This window comes from Dasypus novemcinctus, chromosome 1 (assembly GCF_030445035.2).
Source record: "Dasypus novemcinctus isolate mDasNov1 chromosome 1, mDasNov1.1.hap2, whole genome shotgun sequence".
NCBI classification, from domain to species: Eukaryota; Metazoa; Chordata; class Mammalia; order Cingulata; family Dasypodidae; genus Dasypus; species Dasypus novemcinctus.
Genome location: NC_080673.1, coordinates 39,415,795 through 39,438,125, shown reverse-complemented (window position 1 = coordinate 39,438,125; position 22,331 = coordinate 39,415,795). Strand labels below are relative to the sequence as shown.

Genomic DNA, 22,331 nt, shown 5'->3' with positions numbered 1-22,331 from the left:
ACCTGTGTAAGTCCAATGAACTGGAGATTAGGTGTTGCAACTCTGCTGAAGTTCAGGGCCCAGCTGGCACATGGACAGTCCAGAGATTCAAGTCTCCTGGGCATACACCAACCCCAGCACCAACCACAGGTCCAGTAAAAGTGACAGAAGAGGCATGTGTAGAAAGGTCACATTTGAGTCCAACTCCATACATTCAGGAGCACAAATTCCAAAGTAGGGCCCACTGACAAGGCACTAGACTACAGCACTATCTGCCATAACTGTAGGATGTAGGTGTCTTCGTGGCCCTTAGGAGCACTACTACCCAGGGTTGCATCTACTTTTGCTGTCTCTGAGTTCCTGCTGAGACATCTACAAGAACAATACCTCTGATGAACTCCTGACTCATTTTGAAGTCTCTTAGCCATATAAACTCACTTGTCTTTATTATTTCCCCCTTTTATTCATGGTTTTTTTGTAGTTACATCACCAGCCAGTGCTTGGTTGTAATCCCTTGGCACCAGGGAGGCTTATCCCCAAGAGTCATGCCCCACGCTGGGGAGAAGGTAATGCATTTATATGCTGTTTGGCTTAGAGAGTGGCCTCATTTGAGCAACACAGAGGCTCTCAGGAGGTAACTCTTAGGCACCCTGCAGCTCTAGGCCGAGTTGAAATATTAAGTACATAGGCTCATAAGCATAGTCATCATTATCAAGGGCCTATCACTGGACCATCCTATTAACTAGTCTTTGCCCTTGCACTTGGGGGACTGTTGTTATTCCATTGGAGAATGTGACAAAGCTCCCCAGTATGAGAACTCAGCACTCCCTCAGTTGTTATGTAAAACTTTACCACTATGTCAATACCCAATGAACATCCAAACATATCTATATACCCTATATTAATGCCCTGGAAAACTCCCTCCCACCCATGCATCCCCCTTCAATGACACCCCACACCAATGCTCCTCCCCTGCCATAGTTGAACCCCTCTGTGATCCAAAACTTCTTAAAAAATGATGCCTAGTGTATTGCCAAATTTGATTAATAGTAAAATAAAATAGTAATGATAGGTTTAAAGATTAGAAATAAAATACATAATAATTTAGAAAAATTAAAATATAAGTAAAAAATAAATTGGGGTATTAAACAATGAAAAATATCATAAAATTTTTTTTGATGTTTTGCCCTTCATCACTGTAATAAGTGGTTGCCCTCTATGTACAGTGGCAAGGTAATCTCTTCCATTCCTTCCTCAGTGTCTTACATATTTTTTTTTAAATTATGTCTTCAAAAAAGTTTTAGGTCACAATAAAGACTTTTAGTAAAAAAAAAAAAAACAGTTATGAGGGACAAATATGTTCATTATATACTGATAAAGGCCATACTATGACAAAAAGAGTTAACAATTATAAATATACATGTACCTAACAGTAGAGCCCAAAATATATACAAATACTGACAGATGAAAGGAGAAATTGACTGTTCCACATTAACAGTAGGTGACTTTAATATAGCACTCTCAATAATAGAAGGAACATCTAGTCAGAAGATCAATAAGGAGGTACAGGACTTGAATGATACACCAAACCAAGTAGACCTAACAAACATATACAGAACACTGCACCCAGCAAAAACAGAATACACATTCTTCTCAAGTACACATGTATCATTATCCAGGTAGACCACATGTTCGGTCACAAAACAAGTCTCAATAAATCCACAAATATTGAAATCATGCAATGTCTTTCTCCTACCACAACAGAACAAAGCTAGAAATCAGTAACAGAGGGAGAGAGGGAAAATCACAAATATGTGGAAGTTAAAAATATACTCCTAAAAACCAGTGAGTTAAAGATGAAATCAGAGGTGAAACAGGAAATACCTTGAGGTGAATGAAAATGAAAGTACAACATCCTGAAACTAATGGGATGCAGTAAAGTCAGTACTAAGAGGGAAACTTATAGTTCTAAATGCTTATATTAAAAAAGTAGAAAGACTTGAAATCATAGACCTAACCTCAAATTGGGAAGAACTAGGAAAAGAAGAGCAAACTAAATGCAAAGCAAGCAGGAGGAAGGAAATAAAAAAAGATTAGAGCAGAAATAAATGAAATAGAAAACAAAGCAATAGAGAGAATCATTAAAATTAAAAGTTGGTTCTTTGGAAAGATCAACAATATTGACAAACTTTTAGCTAGACTGACAAAAAGAGAGAGAGGATACAGATAACAAAAATCAGAAATGAAAAGAGGGACATTACTACTGACCCCACTGAAAGAAAAATTACTAAAGAGGATACTATGACCTGTATGCCAAAAATTAGATAACCTAATGAAATGGACAAATTCTTCGAAACACACAAACTACCTACATTGACTCAAGAGGAAAGAGAAGATCTCAACAAACCAATTACTGGTAAAGAGATTGAATCAGTCATCAAAAACCTACAAACAAGTTGGACTCAGATGTGAACTTTCTACACATGCCTCTTCTATCACTTTTACTGAACCTGTGGTTGGTGCTGGCATTGGTGTATACCCAGGAGACTTCAATCTCTGGACTGGCCATGTGCCAGCTGGGCCCTGAGCCTGAGCAGAGTGGCAGCTCCTACTCTTTGGTTTGTTGGACTTGCACAGGTTGGCTAGCAGGGAGGTGAAGATGGTTAACCACCACACCAGAAAACTGAGAGTTCACACAACTCCAAGGAGGAGAATCACATCCATCAACCATGTGGGATCTAAGCCCCCTCTTGATATAGAGGTGGAGTGGATATCACCAACCCAGGGTCCACAGGATGGAGGGATAGACTATGGAATAGAGTGAACTTACTGGTATTCTACTATAGAACTATTGTGACTAGTAATGAAAGAAAATGTAGCATTGATCCAGAGAAAGTGGCTAAGGTAGTTGCTGAGGGCAGCGAGAGGGAAGTAGAGATGAGATATGGGGGCATTTTTGGAACTTGGAGTTGTCCTCAATGATATTGCAGGGACAGATGCTGGACATTATATATCCTGCCATAATCCACTGAATGCACTGGGGGAGAGTGTAAACTACAATGTAAACTGTAATCCATGCAGTGCAGCAGTGCTCCAAAATGTATTCACCAAATGTAATGAATGTGCCACAATGATGAAAGAGTTTGTTGATGTGAGAGGAGTGGGGGGGTGGGGGGGGTGGGAAGTGGGGTATGTGGGAATCTCTTATACTTTTTAATGTAACATTTTTTGGTGATTTATGTATCTTTAAAAAAAATAACAAAACAAAACAAAACAAAAAACACCTCCAAACAATGCTGCAGGTTGAAAAGAAAAAACAAGGGTGAGATACTTGGAGAAGAGGGTAGAAATGAAGATAATTAGGAAGGATAATTAAAGGGTAAAAAGACAGGCAAAAGTAAGATAAGACAACAGAAAGCCAAAGGATAAAACAGATGAAATAAGTAATGCCTTTACAGTAATAACATTAAATGTTAACAGATTGGACACCCAATCAAAAGAAACAGACTGACAGAATGGATTAAAAAAAAGAACTATCTATATGTTGTCTACAAGAGACTCACCTTAGATGTAAGGATACAACCAGGTTAAAAGTAAAAGGTAGGAAAAAGATATTCCACACACATAGTAACCAAAAAAGACCTGGAGTAGCAATACTAATATTGGACTAAATGGATCTTAAATGCAAAACTGTTATAAGGGATGAAGACAGTCATTACATATTAATAAAAGAGGCAAGTCACCAAGAAGAAATCACTATACTAAATATTTAGGCAACTATCCTGGGATGCCGAAGATACATGAGGCACACACTGGCAAAACTGAAGGGAGAAATAGATGTTTCTACAATAATCACTGGAGACTTCAATACACCACTCTCAGCATTGGATAGAACATCTGGACAGAATATAAGTAAGGAAACAGTTTAAATAATATGATAAATGAACTAGAACTTAACAGACATTTACATAGCATTATACCCCCAAACAGCAGATATATTTTCTTTTCAAGCACTCATGGATCCTTCTCCAAAATGGACCATATGTTGGCTCACAAAACAGGTCTCAATAAATTTAAAAAGATTAAAATTATACAAAACACTTCCTGTGATCATAATGGAATGAAGCTGGATAACAATAACAGATGGAAAGGGGAAATTTCACAAATATATGGAGATTAAACAATGTACTTTAAATACCCAGTGGGTCAGAAGAAATTGTAAGAGAATTCAGTAAATATCTTGAGATGAATGAAAACAAGAATACAACATATCAAAACCTATGGGAGGAATTGTGGAAAGATGGTGTCAGATTAGGCTGACAAGGCTCATCTCTTTCACAAAAACAATGGAGAAAGAGCCAAAAGCTGCCTGAGGGACATGCTTTGGGGGTCAGCAGGCCAGGCAGTGCTTCACAACTTCCAGGAGGGTGAGGATAGAGGGAGGAAGAACCCAAAGCAACAAACTGTGAGTTACTAAACCTCCTGGCCACTGGAAAGTACTCTCCTCCCTACCCCCAAGATATCAAGCTCGGGTAAAACCCCTAGCTCACTGCAACTGACTGAGGGGGAAGCAGACATCTTCCTCCCTGTTACAAGGGAAAAGGAAGGGGGAGTTGGGTGGTTTTTCATCAGCCTGCTCTTTATCTCAGATCTGGCCCAACCAAAACAAAGGAAAAAGGAGAGAGATATACTTCTGTAGAAAGGTACACCAATGATCACCATCTGCTGGTTGGTCATGAAAGTGCATGGACAAAAACTGCAATTGGGGCTCTATGTTCTCTAACTTCTGGGAGAAAATCTGTGCCCATAGCATGATTATACCTTAAACTGAGCAATTTTAAAGACTTAGGATAAGTTGAACCAAATATCAAAGAACTGTGAAAAAATAATAACAATAGGCAAGAGAGAAAAATTAGGCATCAGTGTAAATGCATCAACATATTCAGATGCCTTGATATCAGTGAAAAATTATAAGCCATACTAGGAAACAGGAAGAGATGGCCACACTAAAGGAATAAACCAAATATCCTGAGGAGATACAGGATTTAAGACACTTAATCAATGATTAACACACAAGTCTCCTAAGTCAATTTAAAGAATTGAAAGAAAATATGACTAAAGAGATAATGGATATTAAGAAGACCTGGGTGAGCACAAAGAACAATTTGAAAGTCTACAAAGAAGAGTAACAGACCTTATGGGAATGAAACACATTATGGATGAGATTAAAAATACATTAGAGGCACATATGAGCAGATTTGAATTGCCTGAAGACAGAATTAGTGATTTCAAAACAGAACATCTGAAATGGGAAAGATAGGAGAAGAGAAAGAGAAGAAAATGGAAAAAATGGAACAGGGTCTCAGGGAATTGGACAACAATGAGAAATACAAAAACATGCACATTAGTGGTGTACCAGAAGGAGAAGAGAATGGAAAAGGGATAGAAAGAATATTTGAGGAAATAATGACTGAAAACTTTCTTACATTTATGAAAGATATAAATATCAATATCCAATAAGGATTATGCACTGAAAACAGAATAAATTTGAATAACTCTATCCTGAGACACCTACTATGCAGAATGACAAATATCAGAGATAAAGAGAAGATTCTGAAAGCAGCAAGAGAAAAGCAAAGCATACAATGGAAACTCAATAAGATTAAATGCTGACCTCTCATCAGAAACCATGGAGGAGAGAAGAAAGTGGTATGATATATTTAAGGCACTGAAAGAGAAAAACTACCAAGCAAGAATTCTGTATCTGGCAAAGCTGTCCTTCAAAAATGAAGGGGATAAAGCCAAGATGGCAGCAGAGTAAGGCTCTCCAAGAGTCAGCTCATCCTACAGGGCAGTTAGCAAACACCCAGAGCTTGCTAAAGCACCTGTTTAGGGACCGCAGGAGATCAGAAGAGTATCCTGCAATATCCTCCAAGTGTGGAAGGAGGAGACTGTGCAAGCCATCCTGGGAGCTATTCTGTGGCTAGAGTCGGAAACTCCATTTCCCAAAAAGGGGGAGGAAGACACAGTGTGGCACTGACTTCAGCTACTGATTAGTAAATTTGGGGAGCTAAAGTATAATCCTGAGAACAGCTAAACTTTAAACCCGTCCAAGTCAGAAAGAGGCTGGTAGTCACCATTTTAAGTTAGCCCCCTGGCATGAGGGGAAGCCTGGCTGACTGAAAACCACAGTGCTGGTAGGGACTGGCTTCTTTCCACCATCAGATTGCAGCTCTACCCTAAACCCAAGTCCCACTTCCAGGAGGAAGCTGGGGGAACCTTCACCACCTCTCTGGGAAAGTGCAAGCCATGCTGCAGAGGCTGGTACCCATCCTACTCTAGCAGCTCAAGCCACCTCAGGAGCTATTCTGTGGCTGGGGTTAGAAGCTCCATTTCCCATAAACAGGAGAGGAAGAGATGGTTGTGCACCAACATCAGCTACTGAATAGTGCACTTGGCTGGCTAAAGTGTAATCCCACGAACAGCTAGGGTTTGAACCTACCCAAGTTGGAAAGAGGTTGGTGGCTGTCATTTTGATCTCACCCCCTAGCATGATGAGAAGCTGGTTTGACTGAAAATCAAAGTGATGTTTGGGACTGGCTTCTTTTCACCAAGATTGGACTGCAGAGTCCTGCCCTAGGCTCCAGCCTCACCTCCAGCAGGGAGGAAGCTGGTGGGATGTGCATCAGACTCTCCAGGCAACTGCAGGAGCTTTCAGCCTGCACAGACTGAATAATCAGACACCTGGGGCTGCATCCCTGCACTCCAATAGGATAGGAGAGGATCTGGGTTTCCTCAGCCTCTCCAGGCAACTGCAGGCATTTTCAGCCCACATGAAATGGTTTATTGAGTGCATGCAAGCTGATCTCCACTCTGGCCCCCCATAGGATAGAAGGGGCATGGTGTTCCCTCAGTCTCTCAGGGCAACTGCAGGCACTTTTTCCCTGCACAATGTCGACCACTGGGCACCTATGGCCCCACCCACACCCCAAATAGGACAAGAGACTGACTGTCCAGCCTCTCTGTGGAACTGCAGGTGTTTTTGGCCCACACAGCCTGGACTGGTGGGTATTTGTGGATCTACCCTCACTCTGCAATAGGAAAGGAGGGGGCTGGGGTTTCTGCAGCCTTTCCAGGAAACAGCAGGCACTTTTGGCCTGCATGGACTGGGCTGTTGGATGCCTATGGATGATGCACTTCCACCCCTAATAGGATAGGAGAGGTCTGGTGTCTCCACAGCCTCTCCAGGCAACAGTGGGTATTTTTGACCTACAGGAACTGAACTATTGGGTGCCTATAGATCCAACCCCACTCCCTAATAGGATAGGAGGGGGCTGGTGTTTCCTCAGCCTCTCTGGGCAATGGCAGGTACTTTTGGCCTACAGGGACTGAACTATTGGGCAGTGGTGGTTCTATTCCCATCCCCTAAAGAGCAGAAGGGACAGTACTCCCTCAGCCTCTCAGCTGAGGTATATTTGGCACACATGGATTACACTGTTGGGTACTCCAGATGGTCCATCCCCACCCCCGGCAGGGAGGGGGTCTGGTGCTATGTCAGTTTACCTGGGCAACTGTGATCATTTAGGACCCACACAGCATAGATTGCTGCTCACAACTACAGCTCTGTCCCCACCCAAGGTAGGGGAGGAAGGAGTGTAAAGTTTCATCAGTTTCTCCAGGCAACTACAGACAGTCTTGTCCTACATAACTTGGAATATTACACACAGCTGTGGCTCTGTCCCTACCCCTGGCAGAGGAGAAAGGTGGGAGAAGTTTCATCAATTCTTGGGGCAATGTGGGCAGCTTCAGTCTCCATAGCTTATAGTACCAACTACATCCTCAACTCCTACTACACCAGCAAGGGAGAAAAGACAAAAAAGCCCTAAACTAAAGGGAGAAACTGCACCAAGAATAAATACATCTAGTAAGCCAGATGGGTAGACACCAACAAAAAATTACAATCCATATCAAGAAACAGGAAAATATGGCCCAGTTAAAGGAACAAGATAAGCCTCCAGATGACACAAAGGAGTTGAGATAACTAATTACAGATGTTCAAACAAATCTCCTTAATAAATTCAATAAGATGGTCAGATTAAGGATATTAAGAAGATACTGGGTGAGCACAATGAAGAATTTGAAAGCATACATTGAAAAATAGCAGACTTTATGGGAATGAAAGGTGCAAGAAGTGAAATTAAAAATACACTGGAGGCATATATCAGCAGATTTGAGAAGGCAGAAGAAAGAATCAATGAGATTAAAGACATGGCCTCCAAAAGTGAACATATGAAAGAGATGAAATAAAGAATGGGAAAAATTGAACAGGATCTCAGGAAACTAAATGCCAGCAAGAGACATGCAAACATACACATCATGAGTGTCCCAGAAGGAGAAGAGAAGGGAAAAGGGGCAGAAGGAATATTTTAAGATATAATGGTAGAAAACGTCCCTAACCTATTGAAGCACATAGATATCTGTGTCCAAGAAGCACAATGTACTCCCATCCAAATAAATGTGAATGACCAACTCCGAGATACACACTAAACAGAATGTCAAATGCCAAAGACAAAGAGAGAATTTTGAGAGCAGCAAGAGAAAAGTAATGCACAATATATAAGGGATATCGAATAATATTAAGTGCTGATTTCTCATCAGAAACCATGCAGGCAAGAAGGCAGTGGTATGATATATTTAAGAAACTGTAAGAGAAAAACTGCCAGCCAAGAATTTCATACCCCGCAAGATTATCTTTCAAAATTGAGGGGGAGTGTAGAATAGTCACAGATAAACAGAAACTGAGAGAATTTATAACAAAAAGGCCAGCTTTGTAGGAAATACTAAAGGGAGTGTTACACCTTGAAAAGAAAAGACAGGAGAGAGAGACTTCACTTGGAAGAGTCTGGATTTGATGACTGTATCAGTAATTAAAAATGTTTTTAAAAAGTGGTGAAAATAAAATGACAAATAAAACCCCAAGATCAAAATGGATGAAATAAGAACTGCCTTTACAGTAAATAACATTTAATGTTAATGGATTAAACTCCTCAATCAAAAGACACAGACTGGCAGAATGGATAAGAAAATATGAGCCATCTATATGCTGTCTCAAAGAGACTCATCTTAGATCCAAGGATACCAACAGACTGAAAGTGAAAGGTTGCAAAAAGATATTCCATGCATGCAGTAACCCCACCCACCCAAAAAAGCTGGGGTAACTATACTTATATCAGAGATACAAATTTTAAAAGGAAAACTGTTCTTAGAGACAAGGAAGGACATTACATATTAATAAAAGGGATGATTCACCAGAAAGAAATAATAATCATAAATGTATATGTACCTAAGTAGGATTAAGCAGGCTGCCCTAAGATACATGAAGCAAACACTGGCAAAACTAAAGGGAGAAATAAACATCTCTACAATAATAGTTGGAGACTTCAATATATCATCTCAGTGTTAGATAGAGCATCTGAGCAGGTGATCAATAAAGAAACAGAGTTTGAATAATTTGATAAGTGGACTAAACCTAATAGACATATACAGAACACTCTACTCCAAAACAGCAGGGTATACATTCTTTTCAAGTGCTTATGGATCTTTCTCTAGGATAGACCATATGTTGGGTAACAAAGGAGATCTCAATAAATTCAACAAGATAGAAATTATACAAAGTACTTTCTCTGATCATAATGGAAGATAGTTGGAAATCAAGTGGAATAAAAAGAGAAAATTCACATATATAGAGAGAGTAAACAACACACTCTTAAAAAGTGGGTGAGAGGCAATTTCAAGAGAAATCAATAAATATCTCAAGACGAATGACAATGAGAACAAAACATACAAGAACCTATGGGATGCAGCAAAGGCAGTACTTAGAGGGAGATTTATAGCTCTCAATGCTTACATTAAAAAAAAAGAAAGGGGGAAGCAGCTGTGGCTCAATCAGTTGGGCTCCCGTCTACCATTTGGGAGGCCCTGGGTTTGTGTCCCAGGCCTCCTTGTGAAGGTAAGCTTGCCCACATGCTGTGGAGAGCCACACGGCTCACAGATGCTGTAGAGCACTGCCCGGCCTGCAGGTGCTGTGGAGAGCCAACTCAGCAAGGTTACACAACAAAAAAAGGGAGACAAGCAAAAAAACACAGAAGAGTGTGCAGCGAATGGACACAGAGAGCAGACAGGAAAGCAAACTGCAAGGGGGGAGGGGAAATAAAAATTAAAAAATAAATATAGACACAGAAGAATGCACAGTGAATGTACACAGAGAGCAGACAGCATGCAAAAAAGCCACAGGGGTGGAGGGATAAAAAAAATAAAAAAGAGCTAAAATCAATGACCTTGTTACATAGTTGGAAGAAGTAGAAAAAGAACAGCAAACTAATCCCAAAGCAAGTAGAAGGAATGAAATAACAAAGACCAGAGCAGACATAAATGAAATTGAGAATGGAAAAACAATAGAGAGAAGTAACAAAACCGAAAGTTGGTTCTTTGAGAAGATAAACAGAATCGACAAACTGTTAGCTAGACTGACTATGAAAAAGAGAGAATATGCAAATAAATGAAATGAAAGATAAAAACAGGAGCATTACTATTGACCCTGCATAAATAAGAGAGATCATAAGAGGATACTATAAACAACTTTATGCCAAAATACTAGACAATGTAGACAAAATGGAAAAATTCCTAGGAATATACAAACAACTTACACTGACCCTAGGAGAAATGGAAGAACTCAACAAACCAATTACAAGTAAAGAGACTGAAACAGTCATTAAACGGCTCTCCAAAATGAAAAGTCCAGGACCAGACAGATGGCTTCACAGATGAGTTCTACCAAGCAGTCAAAGAAGATTTAATACCAATCTTACTGTTGAGTTTTTTCAAAAAACTGAACAAAAAGGAATGCTACCAAACTTATTCTATGGAGTCAGTATCATCCTAATACCAAAGCCAGCCAAGATATTACAAAACAAGAAAATTACAGACCCAATATGGATGTAAAAATCCTCAATAAAATACTTGCTAATCAGATCCAACAACACATTAAAAGAATTATTCATCAAGATCAAATGGGTTTTATACTAGGCATGCAAGTGTGGTTCAACTCAAGAAAATCAATCGGCATAATACACCACATTAATAAATCAAAAAAGAAAAACACATGATCATATCGATTGATGCAGAAATGGCATTTGACAAAATACAGCATCCTTTCTTGATAAAAATACTACAAAAGATAGGAATTGAAGGAAACTTTCTCAACATGATAAAGGCCATATATGAAAAACCTAAAACTAACATAGTACTCAGTGGTGAAGGACTGAAAGCCTTCCCGTTGAGATCAGAAACAAGACAAGGATGCCCACTGTCACAACTGTTCAGTAGCTAGAGGTTTAGCTAGACCAGGCAAGAAAAAGAAATAAAAGGCATCCAAATTGGAAAGGAAGAAGTAAAACTTGCACTCTTCATAGATGATATGATCTTACATCTACAATGTCTTGAAAAATCTATAAAAAAGCTGCTAGAGGGAAACGGACTTGGCCCAGTGGTTAGGGCGTCCGTCTACCACATGGGAGGTCCACGGTTCAAACCCTGGGCCTCCTTGACCCGTGTGGAGCTGGCCCATGTGCAGTGCTGATGCGCGCAGGGAGTGCCGCACCATGCAGGGGCGTCCCCCGTGTAGGGGAGCCCCACTTGCAAGGAGTGCACCCCGTAAGGAGAGCCGCCCAGCGCGAAAGAAAAAAGTGCTGCCTGCCCAGGAATGGCGCCGCCCACACTTCCCGTGCCGCTGACGACAACAGAAGTGGACAAAGAAACAAGACGCAACAAATAGACACAGAGAACAGACAACTGGGGCGGGGGGGGGGGGGAATTAAATAAATAAATAAATCTTAAAAAAAAAAGCTGGATACAAGATCAATAGGCGGGAAACGGACTTTGGCCCAGTGGTTAGGGCGTCCGTCTACCATATGGGAGGTCCGCGGTTCAAACCCCAGGCCTCCTTGACCCGTGTGGAGCTGGCCATGCGCAGTGCTGATGCGCGCAAGGAGTGCCGTGCCACGCAAGGGTGTCCCCCGCGTGGGGGAGCCCCACGCGCAAGGAGTGCGCCCGTGAGGAAAGTCGCCCAGCGTGAAAAGAAAGAGCAGCCTGCCCAGGAATGGCGCTGCCCACACTTCCCGCGCCGCTGACGACAACGGAAGCGGACAAAGAAACAAGACGCAGCAAATAGACACCAAGAACAGACAACCAGGGGAGGGGGGGACATTAAATAAATAAATAAATCTTTAAAAAAAAAAAAAAGATCAATAGGCAAAAATCAGCAGTGTTTCTATACAATTGTAATGTGCAATCTGAGAAGGAAGTCAGGAAAAAATTCCATTTACAATAGCAACTAAAAGAAACAAATACATAGGAATAAACTTAGCCAAGGATGTAAAGCACTTGTATTCAGAAAACTACAATGCATTGCTAAAAGAAATTTTAAAAGACCTAAATATTTGGAACGACACTCCATATTCACGGATTGGAAGACTAAATATCATTAAGATGTCAATTCTACCCAAATTAATACAAAGATTCAATGCAATCCCAATAAAAATTGCACCTGCATTTTAAAAACAAATGGAAAATACAATTATCAAATTTATCTGGAAGGGTAAGAGGCCCTGGAGAGCCAGAAACATCTTAAAAAGGAAAAGTGAAGTTGGAGGACTCTTACTTTCAGACTTCAAATCATATTATCTAGCTACGGTGGTAAAAACAGCATGGCAATGGCATAAAGAGAGACACACAAACCAATGGAGCCAAACTGATATTTCAAAAACAGATCCTCACGTCTATGGCCAAGGGATTTTTGACTCACCTGTCAAACCCACCCAGCTGGGGCAGAATAGTCTATTCAACGAATGGTGCTGGGAGAACTGGATATTCATAGCCAAAAGAAAGAAAAAAGACCCCTATCTTTCATCTTATAAAAAAGTAATTCAAAGTGGATCCAAGACCTAAACATAAAAGCAAGTATCATAAAGCTCCTAGAAGAAAATGTAGGGAAACATCTTCAAGACCTGGTGGTAGGTGGTGGATTCTTAAATCTTACACTGAAGCATGAGCAATGAAAGAAAACATGGATAAATGGGACCTCCTCGAACTTAAACACTTCTGTGTTTCAAAGGACTTCATCAAGAAGGTGAAAATGCAGCCCACTCAATGGGAGGAAATATTTGGAAACTACATATCCGAAAAGGGTTTGATTTCCATTCTGTACAAAGAGATCATACAACTCAACAATATAAGAGCAAGCAATACAATTTAAAAATGGGCAAAATATTTAAATAGACATTTCTCCAAAGAGGAAATACAAATGGCCAAAAAGCACATGAAGAAATGTTCCATATCACTAGCTATTAGTGAAATGCAAATCAAAACAACAATGAGATATCATCTAACACCTCATAGAATGACCATTATTAAAAAAAACAGTTAAGTGCTGGAGAGGATGTGGAGAAACAGGAACACTCTTTCACTGTTGGTGGGATTGTAAAATGGTGCAGCCTCTGCGGAGGACAGCTTGGCAGTTCCTCAGGAAGCTAAATATAGAACTGCCGTATGATCCAGCAATTCCTCTACTAGGAATATATCCAGAAGAACTAAAAAGTATGACATGAACAGACATCTGCACACCGATGTTCATAGCAGTGTTACTCACAATTGCCAAAAAATGGACACAACCCAAGTGTCCATCAACCAATGAATGGATAAACAAAATGAGTATACACATATAGTGGAATACCATTTATCTGTAAGAAGAAATGAAATTGGGATGCATATGACAACATGATGAACCTAGAGGATATTGTTTTTGAAATAAGCCAGACACAAAAGGACAAATATTGTATGGTTTCACTAATATGAACTAAATATGATGAATAACTATCCTCTAGAATTGTGGAAGTAAATTCTAGAGCACAATTACTAGGAAATAGAATGTGGGTTGAGAATGGGAGCTAATGCTTAATGTACACAGCATTATTAATAAGATTAACTGTAAAAGTGTGGAAATGAATACAGTTGATAGTAACACATTATAGTTAGTATTATACTGCTGATTTATAAATGTGATTGTGACTGAAAGGGGAATAAAAATGTCAATTGAAAAGGAACTAGAGAATTATCTAGGAATGCATAAAGTGATTTTGGTGGTGGATGAAGATTGTGGCTATTACTATAAATATAAGAATGTCTTCTTTTACAAGTGCTAAGAGTATGGTGATATACAGAAAATTACAGCTAATATAACTTACAGATGATAGTTAACAGTAATATTGTAATATCTTACAGCACTGTTAAGAAGATATTATATCAATTCCAAGGGACAACAACGGGGGGGCATTAGGGAATATGGGATTTTTTCCTTTTGGAGTAATGAAAATGTTCTAAAATTGACTGAGGTGGTGACAGCACAACTCTGTGATGAAAATAAGAGCCACTGAATGTACAGTTGGAATGGACTGTACAAAGCATGGGACTGTATAACACAGGGAATCCAGTGGTGTACGATGAACTGTGGTTAACAGGACAAATATAAGAACATTCTCTCACGAATGATAACAAATACATAATACTAATATAGGGTGTTAATAATTGGGTGGGTTGGGGGAAAGATACACCAAATGTATGATATGGGCTCTAGTTAGTAGCAATATTTTGATAATACTCTTTCATAGTTGGTAAAAAATGTTTCACAACAATGCAAGGTGTTGGTGGTGGGGGGATATATGGGAGCCCTGTATGATGATATGCATGCTCATTTTGTAAATTCACAAGTTTTACCATATGCTTATTGTTTATGTATGTTCATGTATGAATGATAAGCTTCAATTAAACAGTTTAAAAAATAAAACAAAATGAAAAGATCTTCCAACAAAGAAAAACCCAGGACCAGATGACTTCACAGGGGAATTCTACCAAACATTCCAAGAAGACTTAACTATAACTCTGTTCAAACTCTTCCAAAAAAATTGCAGAGGAGGGAACACACTCATTTATTCTATGAGGCTAACATCACCCTCATATCAAAGTCACAAGAAAAGGAAACTACAGACTCTCTTATGAGTATGTAAGCAAAAATCCTCAAAAAGTACTACCAAACTGAATCCAACAGCATATTAAAAGAATTATACAACACGATCAAGTGGGATTTATCCCTGGTATATAAGGTTGATTCAACATATGGCAATTAATTAATGTAATACATTGCATTAGCAAAATGAAGGGGGAAAAACCCACAAAAGCATCTCAATTGATACAGAAAAGACATTTGACAAAATACAGCACACTTTCTTGATAAAAACACATAGAACACTAGGAACAGAAGGAATCTTCCTCAACATGACAAAGGGCATATATAAAAATCCCACAACTAACATCCTACTTAACGGTGAAAGAATAAAAGCTTTCCCTCTAAGATCAGGAAGAAGACAAGGATGTCCACTCACTACTATTATTCAACATTGTACTGGAAGTTCTTTTTTTTTATATTTTTATTTATGTGTTTCTCCCCCTCCCTCCAGTGTCGGCTCTCTGTGTCCATTCACTGTGTGTTCTTCTCTGTCTGCTTGTATTCTCATTAGGTGGCTCTGGGAACTGATCCTGGGACTTTCTGGAGTGGGAGAGAAGTGCTCAGTCTCTTGCACCACCTCAGCTCCCTGGTCTGCTAATTCTCTTGTCGTCTCTCCTCTGTGCCTCCTTTTGTTGTATCACCCTGCTGCATCAGCTCGCTGCAGTGACTGGCACTCCTGTACAGGGTGGCACCCTGCGCATGCCATCACTCCGCATGGGCCAGCTCACCACACGGGCCAGCTTGCCTTCACCAGAAGCCAATTGCTTGAGCCTCCCTTCTACTCCTGTGATGAGATGGCAGTGCTGATGCACGCAAGGAGTGCCGTGCCACGCAGGGGTGTCCCCCGCATAGGGGAGCCCCACGTGCAAGGAGTACGCCGCGTAAGGAGAGCCACCCAGTGGGAAAAAAGCACAGCCTGTCCAGGGTGGCCCTGCACACACGGAGAGCTGACGCAGCAAGATGACACAACAAAAAGAGACACAGATTCCTGGTGCCGTTGACAAGAATGCAAGTGGACACAGAAGAACATACAGCAAATGGACACAGAGAGCAGACAACTGGGCGGGGGGGGTGGAGAAGGGGAGAGAAATAAATAAAAAATAAATCTTAAAAAAAAAAGATGTTAATATTCTCTGAAGCAATTTATAGATTCAGTGCAATCCCAATAAAAATCCAACAATCTTCTTTGCAGAAATGGAGAAGCTAATCATCAAATTGGATGGAAGGGTAAAGAATACCCAAATAGCTAAAGCCGTCTTGAAAAAGAAGAATGAACCTTAAATCTTATTATAAGCCATGGCAATCAAAACAGTATGTTACGGGCACAAGAACAGACATACAGACCAATGGAATAGAATTGAGAACTCAGAAATCAACCCTCACTTTCATGGCCAGCTGATATTTGACAAGATGGCAAAGACCACTCAATCTGGAAAGAATAGTTTCTTCAACAAATGGTGCTGGGAAACCTGGATATCCTTTTGCAAAAAAACGGGAGGACTTCTACCTCGTACCATAAACAAAAATTAACCCCAATTGGAGCAAAGACCTTAACATAAGAGCTAGAAATATCAAACCCTTAGAAGAAAACATAGGGAAGCTTCTTCACAACCTTGTGTTGGGCAATGGTCTACTTACACTTTACACCCAAGGCACAAACCAACAAAAAAATAGATAAGTGGTACCTCCCCACAATTAGAAACTTTTGTGCATCAAAGGACTTTATCATGGAAGTAAAAAGACAACCTAAACAATGGGAGAAAATATTTGGAAACCACATATCCTATACAAGATTAATATCCAGAACATATTAAAAAATCCTTCAACTTAACAACAAAAGGACAAACAATCCAATTAAAATGGGCTTTTCAACGAATATATACAATGGCCAGAAAGCACGTGAAAAGATGCTTGACATCATTAGCCATCAGGGAAATGCAAATCAAAATCACAATGAGATACCATTTCACACCCATTAAAATGACTCCCATTAAAAAAATAATAAACTGAAAATAACAAGTGTTGGAGAGAATGCAGTGAAATAAGAACATTCATTCACTGCTGATGGTAATGTAAAATGATACAGCCATGGTGGAAGAGAGTTTGATGGTTCTTCAGAAAGCTAAGTATAGAACTTCCATATGACCCAGGAATCCCACTAGTAGGTATATACCCAAAAAGGATCGAAAGCAGGGGCTTGAGCAGATACTTTGATACTGATGTTCCTAGTGGCATTAACCACAATTGCCAAAAGACGGAAGCAATCCAAGTGTCCATCAATGGACGGGATGAATAAAATGTAGTATAGTCACATGATGAGGTATCATTCAGCAGTAAAAGGGAATGAGGTCCTGATACATGTGACAATATGGATGAACCCTGAAGACATCATGTTAAGTGAAGCCACACACAAAAAGACAAGTATTGTATGATTTCACTGTTTTGAAATAATTGGAATAAGCAAACTCAGTAGATCCAGAATCTAGAATATAGGTCACTAGGGGATGTTGTGGGGATAGGGGATGGTGTGGGGATAGGGTATGTGAAGTTAAGGCTTAAAATATTTAGGGTTTCTATTTGGAGTGAAATAACTGTTTTGGTATGGATGGTGGTGATGGTAGCACAACATTATGCACATAATTACAGCATTGAAATATATATCTGAATATGATTAAAAGGGAAAGTGTTAGATTGTACTTATGGTAACAGAATAAAAAAATTTAAAGTCCATGGAACTACACTATACAAACAGTGAGCCCTAAGTTAAACCATGGGCTTTAATTAATAGTACAATTTTAAAATGTGCTATCATCAATTTTAACCAATGTTCCACGCCGACGCAAAGTGTTGGTGGTGGGGTGGTATATAGGAATCCTGTATTTTATGCATGAGTGTTCTGTAAACTTCCAACTTCTCTAATAAAGGAAAAATGAAAAAGAATACACCAATTTATCAGATAAGACAAGCCTTTTCTTGATTCTCATCTTTGAAAACTTGTGCTAAGAGGGCTTAATTAGGGCATAGTATTTTTTTTAGATTTTTCTTATTCTGATTCACAATAAAAAAGAACATATGCAACATATTCAAATGCTGATTCTCTCAAAAATATAAAAAGAAATCAATCGTCATTTATTATTTAAACTATCACTAGGGCAACATTTGTGATTATACTAGCACCCATTTTGTAATAAAAATCTAAGTACTGCAGTTTTATAAGCAAGTTATTAACCAAAAGTTGTTCTGGACTCTGTCTCTTTATATTAGAAGGGAAAATAAGGGACAGTGGATGAAAAGAAAGGAGGAAGGAGCATCACACACCTTTAGCCCTGAGATGTGCTGGCGTTGGGATGATGCTCTGAGAGAGACCAAGCTTGTAGATGAGGCTGCTGTCCCCATGGCATCGACCTAAAACCCCCCATGCTGCTGCCCTCTCCGATACCCGACTTGAAAACTTTCCCTTTAATTTGCAATGCCAGAGATGGGGTTACTAGACAGTAATCGTTGTTAAACTGTACATTTCGGGTAGGTAAGGAGTAGAGGAGAGGAGAGCAAGGAAAGTGTCTTTTTAAACACTATAAAATTTAGGTGACTGCTATTCCCAAAATAAAATAATGTCAGTTTCTTAAGGGAAGAGAGTGTATACTTGGCAGGTCGCTGTCAATCTCTCAATGCATTCAGTTTAAGGGGAGGCTGTGCTTTAATCCCACTTAACTCTGTGGTTCCTTATGGTCTTGGGAGAGTGGGGGTGAGGATTAAGCTTTTCTAGTCACACCTGGATGGGCCATTACCTTCCTGTGGCCTTAAAGAGATTTTAGTTTATTCATTTGGGGATCTCTGTTGCCTATAAAAATCCAAGTTGCTTCCATATGCTGTACAAGTCTGTAGGTGTTTATTTCCTTCCAATATTATTTTTAAAGGTTTAATCCAAGAAAAGATGAGGAGTGGCAAGGAATTTAAAAAGTCAACATATTGGGAAAGACATGCGCAGTGCTGATGCGCGCAAGGAGTGCCACGCCACTCAGGGGTGTCCCCCGCATAGGGGAGCCCCACGCGCAAGGAGTGCGCCCCATAGGGAGAGCTGCCCAGCGCGAAAGAAAGTGCAGCCTGCCCAGGAATGGCGCCGCCCACACTTCCCCTGCTGCTGACGACAACAGAAGTGGACAAAGAAACAAGATGCAGCAAACAGACACAGAGAACAGGCAACCGCAGGAGGGGGGGAAATTAAATAAATAAATAAATCTTAAAAAAAAAAATATTGGGAAAGAAATTCTACTAATCTGTGGAAATAATAAAATTTTGTGCACCCTAAAAATGTTCTTATATTCTAGTTCACATTTGAAACTTTAAAAACTGCCATTCTAATTCATCTATTTGTCTACCATCAACCCATCCATCCATCCATCCATCTATATCTATCCATCTATCCATCCATCCATCTATCTATCCATCCAACCATTCAACTCTATCATCTATTATCTTTCTAGCATCCATGTAGTTTATCCTTCCATCTATTTATTTATTTTATGCCATGTCTCACCACTATGCCTTTACAGATGAACATATGAAAGATAAAAGGTGGAATGTATCTTCTTGTGGCACTTCCTAACGAAAATAATAATAACAACTGGAGAATGACCTTGAATGGAAGGTTCAATGCAGATCAGCAGAATATCCCTGTCTACATAAAATAACATGACTTTAAAATGCTGTTTGACCTAATCTAAGGGGGAAATGGAAAGGAGAAATGAGTTTATATGGCTACGAGTCTCTAAAAAAGAGTCTGGAGGCTGTCAGAAGGATTGCCCTCATGCACAACTGAGCAGAGTCTAAGAGACAGATAAAGTAGATACAACCCCCAGGTATTGGTTCCTTTGAGGGCTAAAGAGGCCCATGGGTGCTATGGTCATGGCAGATGGGGTTAACTGCCATGTCAGATGGCCCTTCTTTGGAGCTGGTGTTTATGTGTGATGAATCTGGACTCAGATGGGATCTCTCTTCATAAAACTTTCATGCTACTGTGCTGGAGTTGTAGTTGGTGTTGGGGTTTAAGATATATTCAGGGGATCTGAATCTCTGGACTGACAATGTGATAGCCAGGCCCTGAGCCTCAACAGACTCCAGCACCTACAATCTGATTTATTGGACCTCACTCAGCTAAGATGGAGTTGAAGAAGGACAACCACCACCCCATGGAGCCTAGAGTGCCTACAACTGAAAGCAGGAGGATTGCATCCAGTATCCATGTGGAATCTGAGCCTCCTCTTGACATAGAGGTACAACGGACACAACCAATCCAATGTCCACAGAGAAAAGGTGGCTTTGGAGTGGGAAAAGTGGACAGGTGGCTAATGGGTATGGGGAATGGCAGGAAGAGACGAGATGTGGAGGCATCTTAGGGACTTGGAGCTGCCCTGGATGGTGCTTCAGGGGCAATCACCGGACATTGTAAATCCTCACAGGGCCCACTGGATGGAATGGGGGAGAGTATGGGCCATGATGTGGACCATTGACCATGAGGTGCAAAGGTGCCCAGAGATGTACTTACCAAATGCAATGGATGTGTCATGATGATGGGAATGAGTGTTGCTGGGGGGGGAGTGGTGGGGTGGGGGTGGTGGGGTTGAAGGGGTTCTTATATATATATTTTTAATGTAATATTTTTACGAAATCAATTAAAATAAAATAAAAATAAAAATAAAATAATAATACGGACACAGGAGCAAAGAGACCAATAAGTTATTTAGAAATAGGTGGTCAGGGAAAACGGAAAGTTTTGTGCTGTAAATATACAAAGCGTAATCAAAATTGAGCTTCAAGAATGCATCATTAGAAACATTTAAGAAAATACTTTGTAACTTTTTTTTGGAAAGGATACGGGTTACTGATCATCCTCTTCAAATCAACCTTCTCTTTGCAGTAAGGGCAAGTCTGCTTTTTACCAACAATACACCAGCCTCGTATGCAAAATTCATGAAAACTTAAGCATCTTGTTAGGGAAACTTCTAGATATTAAAGGACAAATGCCTGGTTAATGATGACATAATGGAAATGATACCATCTTTGGGGTCTAGTTGTGAGGTTTAAGAAGTGCTGTCAGGCATGGGTGAATTGTGCACTTTTCTCTTACAGGGAGATTCTGTAGGACAATGGAACTTGTAAGAACAGTGAGCCTGGAGTCAGAACCTCATTCGCTGTATGACCCAGAAGAATGTACCTGGCTTCTTGGCCTTACCTGCTCTTCTTGTTTCACTTGATTCTTGAAAGAATCACAATAGATAAAGAATTTGAAAGTGCTTTTTTACAGTAATGCTTTGTGTAAATGTTTCATCGTATTTCCCTATCATACTTATTGTACATACATTTCTCTTGCATTTACCATATTGGTTCCCTAATCTTCTTTTGTGCAGTGCTCATTACCTATGTAACAGACTTGTCTTAGGCACTTAGACAAGTTTAAATTATTAGTGGTCATGAACTTATAAATATCCTATTAACTTGATAAGAATTTTTTCTTAGCCTTTTTATGAGTGACAAGGAGCCAATTATTTTTAATAGCATGTAAGCCTTAAAAATTTAATCTCTCAAACTCGAGGCATTTAGATAGTCATTTGCAGTCATCACCTCACCCAGCAAGCCTGACTCTTCTTCCCACTGTTGAGTGTGAGCCTCATGTTTTCCCACAGCACCAGGGACTTATTCTTACTAGAGCACATATCACACAGCACATATCATGACTTTCTGTGTGCTTTTCTGTCTTTCCTTCTAGATCATACATTTCCTGTGTCCAGGGACTAGGTCTCATTTGTCTCTGTGTCCTCAGTACCTTAAGCAAGTAAGTATGTTTTGCCAGATTCCCCAGTTTTGTAGACTTGGGAAAAATGATGCTCTATAATGAGAGCTATTTAATTTATTTTACAATCATTGATTCCAATGCTTTCTAAGTCAGCATCACATGATCTTCTGACTAGCCTGGTACACACCTGTGTGAACAGCAATGCTTTAGAAGGTCCCTCCCTAAGAAGTGAGGAGCCTGGAGGTGTAGCCAAGTCAAGGCCATGTGTGCAATCCCTCAATATTAGATCTGTGTGCAACGGAAAGTTTCTACTATTTTATGTTCTTGAAATTGGGATTGCTTTAGAAAAATGCTTGAATTAACATGAAGTGGTATATTAAAACAAAGATTTTGAACCAAGATCCATTCAGCCCTCATTCCAAAGGGCTGGGATACAGTCCC

The 22,331-nt window shown here is 39.9% G+C and overlaps 1 protein-coding gene across 2 annotated transcripts in view; it reads right to left on the bottom strand.

Moving 5' to 3' along the window:
- The window catches only part of RNF175 (ring finger protein 175), a 67,161-nt gene that overhangs the window by 7,079 nt on the left and 37,751 nt on the right, over positions 1 to 22,331 (bottom strand). For both annotated transcript variants that reach the window (XM_058280281.1, XM_004471451.4), the window contains exon 8: positions 20,973 to 21,074. In XM_058280281.1, coding sequence (XP_058136264.1) covers positions 20,973 to 21,074 — 102 coding nt within the window. The remainder of the gene's footprint in view (positions 1 to 20,972; positions 21,075 to 22,331) is intronic.